Source organism: Solanum tuberosum, unplaced genomic scaffold (assembly GCF_000226075.1).
Source record: "Solanum tuberosum cultivar DM 1-3 516 R44 unplaced genomic scaffold, SolTub_3.0 scf00086, whole genome shotgun sequence".
Taxonomy (NCBI): Eukaryota; Viridiplantae; Streptophyta; class Magnoliopsida; order Solanales; family Solanaceae; genus Solanum; species Solanum tuberosum.
This window is the reverse complement of record NW_006239010.1, coordinates 1,448,850-1,458,569: the sequence shown is the minus strand read 5'-3', so window position 1 is coordinate 1,458,569 and position 9,720 is coordinate 1,448,850. Positions and strand designations below refer to the sequence as shown.

At 32.8% G+C, this 9,720-nt stretch overlaps 2 protein-coding genes and 1 pseudogene across 3 annotated transcripts in view; all 3 read right to left on the bottom strand.

Annotated features, from left to right (window-relative positions):
• Nucleotides 1–3,293: 3,293 nt before the first annotated feature.
• LOC102598148 (tropinone reductase-like 3) lies at nt 3,294–6,384 on the bottom strand (annotated as a pseudogene). Its single transcript, XR_367291.2, has 6 exons — nt 6,116–6,384; nt 4,835–4,939; nt 4,352–4,486; nt 4,027–4,152; nt 3,835–3,936; nt 3,294–3,745 (listed from the first exon to the last, which is right to left on the bottom strand). The product of XR_367291.2 is annotated as a tropinone reductase-like 3 (transcript).
• Nucleotides 6,385–8,349: 1,965 nt separating this feature from the next.
• LOC102597408 (probable inactive receptor kinase RLK902) lies at nt 8,350–9,153 on the bottom strand. The gene is made up of 2 exons (XM_006346705.2): nt 9,064–9,153; nt 8,350–8,920 (listed from the first exon to the last, which is right to left on the bottom strand). Exons 1-2 carry the CDS (start codon nt 9,107–9,109, stop codon nt 8,574–8,576), a joined length of 393 nt encoding a protein of 130 aa, XP_006346767.1. The 5' UTR covers nt 9,110–9,153; the 3' UTR covers nt 8,350–8,573.
• The window catches only part of LOC107060491 (LRR receptor-like serine/threonine-protein kinase EFR), a 2,632-nt gene continuing 2,045 nt past the window's right edge, over nt 9,134–9,720 (bottom strand). The window contains exon 2 of the mRNA XM_015308461.1: nt 9,134–9,663. Within this exon, the coding sequence (XP_015163947.1) occupies nt 9,134–9,663 (530 nt within the window). The remainder of the gene's footprint in view (nt 9,664–9,720) is intronic.

Here is a 9,720-nt window from a genome sequence, read left to right as displayed (position 1 = left end):
TTTTCTTGCTTGATTTTTTGTGTAAATAGATATGTTAACTATGAAAAATATTGCTTGAATGAATGCTTCGTATGTTATTTGACACACAAATTTTAATTAATTTGATTATATAAAATGATTGAAAAATTCTGGGTTAAATTATGGTGTATATCTTGGTCTAGTTTATGTATTTCGTATTATAGTGCACTATACACCAAAATTTAATCATAATGTACAATATTGTTCAAGATAGCAATGTTAAACTATCATGTGCACATTTTTTTAAAAATTAAGTTGAAAATGGTAATTTTTTGGTTAGTTTGTGGTGTATATATTGGTGTACGTCATATATTATATATTAGATTGAATTGTACACCAAAACATCACCATATTATACACCAAAGCGTTACCATACTGTACAACAAAGCGTCACCATATTATATACCATTTCTAATTAATTTGTAATTAAAAAAATTATTAATAAGTGGTTGTAATATGATGTTATACATTCTTGTAGGTTAGTATGTGTCTAACTATTTATCGAAATGTATCGCAGGAATTTATGTGGATTTCAAGATTGAAGGAGTGATATATGACACAAACACCAAAAAGACGTTTACCAAATAGATACAATACTTTGTAATTAATTTTATTTTTTTATGAATGAAATTTTTACTAATACTAGTGATTTTTTCATATATATTGGTATAATTATTTATTAATTCGATGATAAATATTGATAGATAGTTGATAATATTATGGTGTAAGGCAACATATAGTTGAAATATATAACAAAAATTAATGTTATAATCATGAATTTTTACTTCATGTGCAATTTAATTATTTGTTGGTGTAAGTTATTCATTGTGATTAAAAATAATTGTACACCAAACTTAATCTACAATGTACATTATTTAATATACTTTTTTAAAAAAAAGTTAAAACTATTGAACGATGCTATTGTTTATAATAGGAATAAAATTTGATTATATTTTGGTATAAGTTATTTATTATAGTTACAAAAAAAATGGTCAACAATATAATACAAATTCTATACCATTTAATATACTCACCCCCCACCCCACCCCTTTTTAACTAACATATATAAAATTGAAGAGAGAAGTAAAAAAAGATCTTCCCATAATAATTGAAATGAAATTAAAGAGAGAAAAAATAAATTCAATAGTAATTGTATGAAATTAATGAGAAACGTGCTTAAGGATAGAAATCATATTAATTAGATGATACATTTTTACTCCCTAAAAATTAGCATCAAAATCTAAAAAAGATAATTTTAAAAAGACGTAATTGAAGAGAGAAAAATATTTTTTACCATAGTAATTGTATTAAGTAAGAAAGAGAAAAAAAATCTTTAAGTAAAAGAAATGTATGCAATTATAATTATGATTGATAATCTAAATGGTAAAAATAATAAATAATGAGTTCCATAAAATAAGCCACTAAGCCACAAAAATAGGTATAAAAACGTGTGAAGATATATATATTTAATAAGTTGTCATATTTATAATTAAAATGTTATTGTTATAAATAAAAAGAGTTTGAAACTGTTTAAGAGAGAGAATATTTGATAATTATTAATATCCTAATTATACTCCATATAAAAGGCACGAAATACTAATAGTATGAGAGAGAAAAATATGTAAAACAAAATTAAATTAAATACAAAAATTAAATGTTTGTTATGTATGTAATTTAAAAACTTAGTTTGTAATTAAATATAAATATATTGATATTTTGTTAATAAAAGTCTTAAGTAGTATATTTTTGTAATTTTCACGAGGTATAATGTATTCTTTCAAAATCAATGCATTGATTTCCTTAATTAATTTGAAAAAATGGATAAGTAATTTGAAAAGTTACCTTTCATGTATAATTATAGATCAGATTCATATGCTGCAGTATAAAATGTATTTGAACAATCATTTCCTAAAGTTATTTAGAAGCTAATGTATAATGCAATGAAGTCATAATAGAGATTTGTAAGAGTTACCTGGCACAATAATTTTATGGGTTACACAAAAGTTTAAGGAAAAATGCAAGCCAACCTTATTACAAAATGAATCTATTTAGTTATATTTATTGTTATTACAAAGCACAATCTTATCAGAAATTGATATGAGATGAAATTGAAAGGATCATTCTTGACCCATCTGTTTTATCGGGGAGTCAGGTAAGGCCGAGAGGGTTCATTCAAATCATCTTTGATGGAAAATTACACTATTTATACATATTGTTTAAATAGTTTTTATGTATATATAATAGATGTTGAACCTTTGTTTGTTTAGTTCTTCATATTTTGAACCCCTTTTAGTGAAAATCTTAGTTCTGCCACTGTTTTATTTAATACTATATTTTTCTCACTGTTGATTCTATTATTAATGTCTTAAAATCATATTTTATGTGTTCAATTTTGTACTAAATGACTATGGTTCATATTGACTATTTGTTGCAATTTAGTGATTTTTTACACATAGATTTACGCTCAATATTGAAAGTGTCGTGAATCAGTCCTTACTTGAATATACGTACAATGCACGTACTCAAATACTAGTTTCTCAAAAATCACTCGACTAACACATACTACAAAAAAAAATGCATAGATGAACGGTCAACCATATCTGTTTCAGATCCTTTTTAAATTCCTGTCCCACAGATATTTTGGCTGTATTACTAAAGTGGCAAATTCTTTTACTGGTGTATATTTGAAGTTGATGAAGCTTAAGCACTCCTAAGTAGAAAAGTAGAAAGATTAATCTGGGTTTAAATTGCATTGCTGAGGGCCTTCTGTTTAGTGATAAGAGCAACAATACGTGATGTGTATGTCATGAGTTAGTGACCTAAAATCTTGGTATTTAAATGGAGTAGGGTAGAGAGTCCATTATTTACCAGGGCATGTGGGACAGTGGGAGCCCTTAGACTGTTACTGTTCAAGGTTGAACAATTAGGAGCCGTTTTGGTAGAGTGTATAAGAATAGTGTGTGTTAGTGATGTTGGTATTAGTTAATGCTGAGACTATTCTTATGCATAGTTTATTTCTCACTTTCTCTTCTACTTGAGCCGAGGGTCCATCAGAAACAACCTCCCTACACGTTATTATAACGTAGGGGTAAGACTGCATAAACTTCTCATTGGGATAAAGTGATGAACTAATAAGGATACATGTGAACAGGCCAATGTTTAGATATTTATGGTCCTAATAGATGCAATTTCGAGATGGTAATATGTGCTTATTATCATCTTGCAACCTGACGTTTACAAAACTATTGGAAAAAATAATATAAACAAGAGCACACTTTCCAAACTTCTGTTGATTATTATCTATCAGTTGAGATAAAAGTTGAACATCTTGTAGCTATTTGCTCTCAAGGTGAATAGAGCTAAAAGAAAGAAGTTGTACAAAAGTAAGGAATAAGGTAATGAAACTCCGGTGTGGGCTTCTGCTGTTGTAACGACAGGCAGAGAGCAGTGTCTTATTGGTCTGATTCATGCTTCCCCTTGGTATCGGTCACAGGACTTGCATAACATCAAAAGCATGTCCGTCCTAGGCTGATGCAAGCTTACTAAAACCAGAAGGAGAGACACTGCAATCGAGAAGTTAAAGTCTGGAAGGCATTCCTCCAGCAACAACCAGAGTTTCTCCGGTTACATAAGAAGCATCATCAGAAGCCAAATAAGCAACAGCAGCGGCCATATCTTGTGTTGTTCCGAGCCTATTGAGTAATGTCTTACCCTCAATCTCTCTCCTCTAAACACAATCAGCAACTAGTTAGTAAGTAAATAGCGAATATTTATAAGATTTTGCTACGAGTAAGATTTCATTTAATAAGAACTTACCACTTGTTCATTACTCGTGATGAAATCAGCAAAATGTGTAGGTACAAAACCCGGTGCTACACAGTTTACACGAGTATCTGGACTCATTTCAGCTGCAAGAGCCTGGCTTTCCAAATAAGACAATAAGAAGAAAGCACTAATAGGATATAATAGTTACTCATGTGCCATGGATGCCAAGTTAAACATTAGTACCTTGGTAAGTCCGAGTAGCGCAGTTTTAGTTACTCCATACATACCCATTGAAGCTGGTGGTGAGTAACCAGAAATTGAGGAAATCAGAACAACTGATGAACCCTTCTTAAGGTAAGGAGCTGCATCCTATAAACAGTATAAAGATATTATTGAGCGCAATAGCAGAACATGAAGGAAAAGAAAAGGAATTCGAGAATTTGAAGTATATGGAAATATGTGATACTAGAACAAATAGTCATTGCCTTTCAATGTATTCAGTAAATTCTTGACGAAGTAACACATGCATTTGCAACGTTGTTGTCGTGAATTTTTATCATTAACTTACTTGTAGTAATAGTATAGCGGCCTTGACATTGATATCCCACAGCTTGTCAAGGACTGATGCTTTAGTTTCTAATATTGCATCTACTGAAGGATTGACAGCGGCATTTGACACAACCACGTCTAGTTTCCCATATTTCTGAAAAATTACAAATTTCAATTAACAAAGTTGGATCATACAAAGTAGTAAGCATTGACTTCTCATTTTCCGTAGTTAGACATCAGAAAAACCAACTAGCTTTACATAACTTGTTGGATCAAAAACCATTTCCCAAGAAAATAACATACAATTGACCTAAGTTGCTCAGACTCTCCAAAAATGTTGCCACACCGTGTCGGATCCTTCAAAAATACACTATCTTTGGAGGATCCGACACGCACCCGTCGACATTTTTGAAGAGTCCGAGCAACATAGCAATTGACCTCCGAGATATGCAAGCACAGACCAAGAAGTGTTAACTTACGACAGAATCATTTCAATTCATACCTGAATGGTCTTGTCTATCAAATTCTTCCTCTGTTGTGCATTTGAGACATGACATACTTCAATTCCTCCATCTCTCAGTTTCTTTACTGCTTCATCTACATTTTCCTGTAAAATGAAATAGACACTACCTAAAGTCAAATCTTCAATATGAAGAGAATAAACAATACACAAATACAGAAAAGTCCAAGAAAAATAGTGACACTGTTTCTATTTCTTTGACACAATTTTTGTTACAAATTACTTGTAACTATAAAAAGTTTTGATCTGCTGAAATTCAAGTCGGTGAAAATTCTTTTTTTCGATAACTCTAGTGTCCAGGCCAGCCTGTGTACACCTCAATCAATTCCACATGGAATTTACTATCTCCCACCAACATAGGTAACTGCCCACCAAGGCTTGGACATATACGATTTGAATCTGAGACCTAAGGCACTAAAAGTTAATTCCGAAATCCAAACTAGTAACTACCCACCAAGGCATGGACATAAGCGATTTGAACATAACACCTAAGGCACTAAAGTTAATACCCGGATCCACACAGAGTTAGATGTGTTCATCCTCTGTGGTTACAAAGTCACACGTTGGCAGTTGAAAAGATTGGGAAGCTACATATAAGATGTAGGATCTCTTAACGACGTAACACCTTTTTGAGTTAAACCGTGAGGTCTTGTCTTAAAACGGACAATATCACACTATGTTAAGAGTATCTTTGAGCTGATTTAGCCCAACAATCTGCCATTCATAGGGATCATGTGTATGTGTGTGTGTGAAATTCTAATAAGGGGAATTCCCAAATCACACAAAAGCACCACGTTGGTAGCTGAAAGATTGGGAAGCTTCATATAAGATGTAGGATCTCTTAACGTCGTTATACTTTTTTGAGTTAAACCGTGAGGGCTTGGCTTAAAACGGACAATATAACACCATATTAAGAGTATCTTTGAGCTGATTTAGCCCAACAACTCTCCATTCACAGGGATCATGTGTATGTGTGTGAAATTTCTAAAAAAGTTCAAGCTCTTCAGTTCATCAAACCCATTTGTTACCATAAACAATCAGATGAAAGAGAAGACATGAACTTTAACAAAATCTGCAACTACCCATTTGAAGAATCACCCAAATTTTGGCAAGAAACAAACCCTTTTAGCATATACACCAGATAAAAGGGATAACGACATTAACTTTAAGCAAAATCTGAAATACTTAATTGAAGAATCATCCAAATTTCCAAAAAAACAAACCCCAAATTTTAAAAAAATAATTGGAGTGAAGACAAAAAACCTGTTTGCGAGAGGAGATAACAACAGAAGCACCTTCAAATCCAAGTCTCTGAGCTATGCCAAAATCCAATACCTTGTGTAGAAGCTGTTACAATCACCACTTTCCCTTCAAATCTTTTCCCAATTTTCTCCATTTTTATATGAGTTCTGTGATTAGAGAGAGAAATATGAGATTTGGTCTTCTTCTTGTTGGATAGACGATGACGACGTTGTGAATTTAATAATCAAATCATTAAAATCATCGATGTCAACCGTAATTAGGCGGAAAAATATGTCTTGGCATAGCTCAAAGGGTCTTTAAAGGTCCGTCCACCAAAAAGTCAATTTGACTAATTTACCAAAAATAGACTTAAACACATATAAAAAAAATATTTAAAATCTTGAATTTTTATTTGGGGATGCCAAAATACTGAAAAAAGAGATGTCGATGATGAAAACGCAATAATTATTGGTCTTTAGGCTTGTGATGCTCGATTTGGCCAAGTTTGAAGGGCAACGGAGAAGAATGAGTAATTTTTAGAAAACTAATGATAACACACAGGAAAACACTTTAAATCTTAAATTTCTATTTCGTGACACTGAGTATAGGTCATCTCACGTGTGAGACTTGGTCTGGCCTAGTTTGTGAGCCAACATAGTCAATTGACTGATTATTGGAAAAATCAATGAATTAACAGATACAAAAAAATTTAAAATTCTTGAATTTTTATTTTGTGACACTGAAACTCTGCAAAAGAAAGACGCAACTAATGAATTTGCAATGAGTATTGGTTAGCAGGGCCTATGGTCCCAGCTTGACCAAGTTTTGGGGGCCAACAGAGTCGGTCAACTAATTTTTGAAAAACGAATGCACTAATATACACCAAAAATGCTAAACTTTTGAATTTTTATTTCATAACATCAAAACACTAAGAAAAGAGATGTCATTAATGAAAATGCAACGAGTAGAGGTCACTAGGCATGGATAAGCTTAGGGACCAACGGAGTCAAGCGACTAATTATTGAAAAATCAATGGACTAACACACATAAAAAATGCTTAAAATCTTAAATTTCTATTTCATGACACAACAACGGTGATAAATAGACGCCATTAATGAAAATGCAATGACTACTAGTAACTAGGCCTTTGAGGGTCGACCTTACCAAGTTTGGGCCAAGTAGTCAGTCTACTAATATCTGAAAAATCAGTGGGCTAACACATACAAAAATGATTAAAATCTTGAATTCGAATTTTATAACACCGAAACATTAAAAAAGATATGTCATTAACGAAAATGCAATGAAATACTGGTCACTAATCCTGTGAGGCCCGACCTGTCCAAGTTTAAGGGCTAACGGAGTCGGTCAACTAATTTTCAAAAAATCAGTGAACTAACACAATTAAAAAAATGCATAAAATCTTGAATTCCTATTTCATGACATCAAAAAGCTGGAAAAAAAGAGACGTTATTAATAAAATTGCAACAAGTACTGCTCATCAGGACTAAAAGGCCTGACCTGGCCAAATTTGTGTACCAACAAAGTCGATTGACTATTTTTCAAAATATCAGTGGATCACAAAAAAAAAACACATAAAATTTTGAATTCTTATTTCATGACACCAAAACGATGAAAAAGAAACATAATTAATGAAGATGCAATTAGTACTAGTTACCAGGACTGTGAGGCCCGGTCTGGACAAGTTTGGGGCTAGAAGAGTCGGTCGACTAATTTTTGAAAAATTTGTGGACTAACACACACGAAAAACTCTTAAAATCTTAAATTTCTATTGGTCAACAGGTTTGTGAGGCCCATCCTAGCCAACTTTCGAAGCCATTGATGAAAATGTAATGAGTAATTATCATAAATCAGTCTTAAAAATCTTGAATTCCAATCTCGTGACACTGAAATATTGAAAAAGGATGGGTCATTAATGAAAATGCAACAAGTATTGATCACTAGGCATGTGGGATCCGGCCTGGTCAAGTTTGGGGGCGAACGGAGTCAATCGGCTAATATTGAAGAATCAATGGACTAACATGCACAAATAATGCCTAAAATCCTGTTTTGTGAATTGTGATATCGAGTCCAAGTGATGTACCTCTGTATAGTGTCCTTTTTTAACAAGCTCATTTTCTGTTCTGCATCTGAAGTTCAAAGAATACAGTAATTAGTACAAGAAAATGAAAAGTGCTCAGTTTATCAAAAGAAGTGTATTGAATACAAATAAAGAAGCTAATGAACAGAAAGCAAAATAGTGCAGCTAAACACCTTTATTAATTTCATTCTGGTTTCTTTCAAGCATTCAAAACATAATTACAAATAGATAAAGTAAAATAGGTTCAAATCACTCAAATGAAATTACAAACAATACATGACTCCAAGTAGTACTATACGACGACTTTACAAAAGAAACAAAAAACATCATATTAACTTGCAGCTCACAAAACAACACCATCCGAACAGATGCTGATCACTTCTATGTTTCCAGAAATGTGTTGTTGATTTTGTTAAGCCTCTTCACTACTTCTTTCATGCTTATTCTTGATCCTGGCATTTCCATTGTGCAGTCTAAACCCAATTCTATCATGGACGCAATGCAGATTTCACTTTTTGAAGTGATCTGTTTTTCCTCGGAAAAAAGATTGGTATCCACAACGTCCATCATAGTCCCTGAAAATGATTGTGTGATCCATTTCCTCAAGTCAAGATTTTCATTGCATATCTCTTCATCTGTTGGCCTTCTTCTTGTCAAAACCTCCATCAACATGATGCCGTAACTATAAACATCACCACTAGCAGACACTATTCCCTTCGAGCCATATTCTTAGAAAAGGTTTGAAAAAAAAATTATTCAATTGAAATACAACAATAATTCTGCATAAATAAAGACTTGCTCTTTTTACTTTTAGAATTTGGAGAGGCTTAATTATGATAAGAGAAAATCAAAGAGAGTAGATTTTTTATACCTGGTGCAATGTATCCAGGAGTGCCCAATGTCTCGGTATAAGCCATGGACTTGCTTATTGCTAAAAATTTTTAGAGATTCCAAAAATCACCAACATGAGCCACCATATCTTCATCCAAAAGAATGTTGGCTGGCTTTAGGTCACAATGAACTATTGGGATGACATGACCATGATGTAGATATTCAACTGCCATAGCTGCATCAAGCATTACAGTGACTCTTTGATGAAGGTTCAAGTGGAGATCTTCTTTGTACAACCAATTCTCAAGACTTCCATTGGGCATAAATTGCAGAACAAAGGCTCTTATATAGTCACTAGAACATGTAGTAATCACTGGAACAAGATTTCTGTGTCTAACATTTCTCATCACTTCACATTCGGTATCAAACCTCTTGCATACTTGCTCATTTTCCAAATCTAGAACCTTAATTGCCACTGCAGTTCCACTAGATAATGTGCCTTTGTACACAGAGCCAGAGCTTCCCTCACCAAATAAATTTGATTCATCATCAAAATTATTTGTTGCTCGCTGAATCTCGTGATAAGAAACTAATTGATGAGTCCCGATCTCCAGTACCTTCTCCACATCTTTGGACCTCCCTTTCTTTTGTCGTTTCATTATCCAAATTGAAACCAACAAGAATATCAGAAAGGATG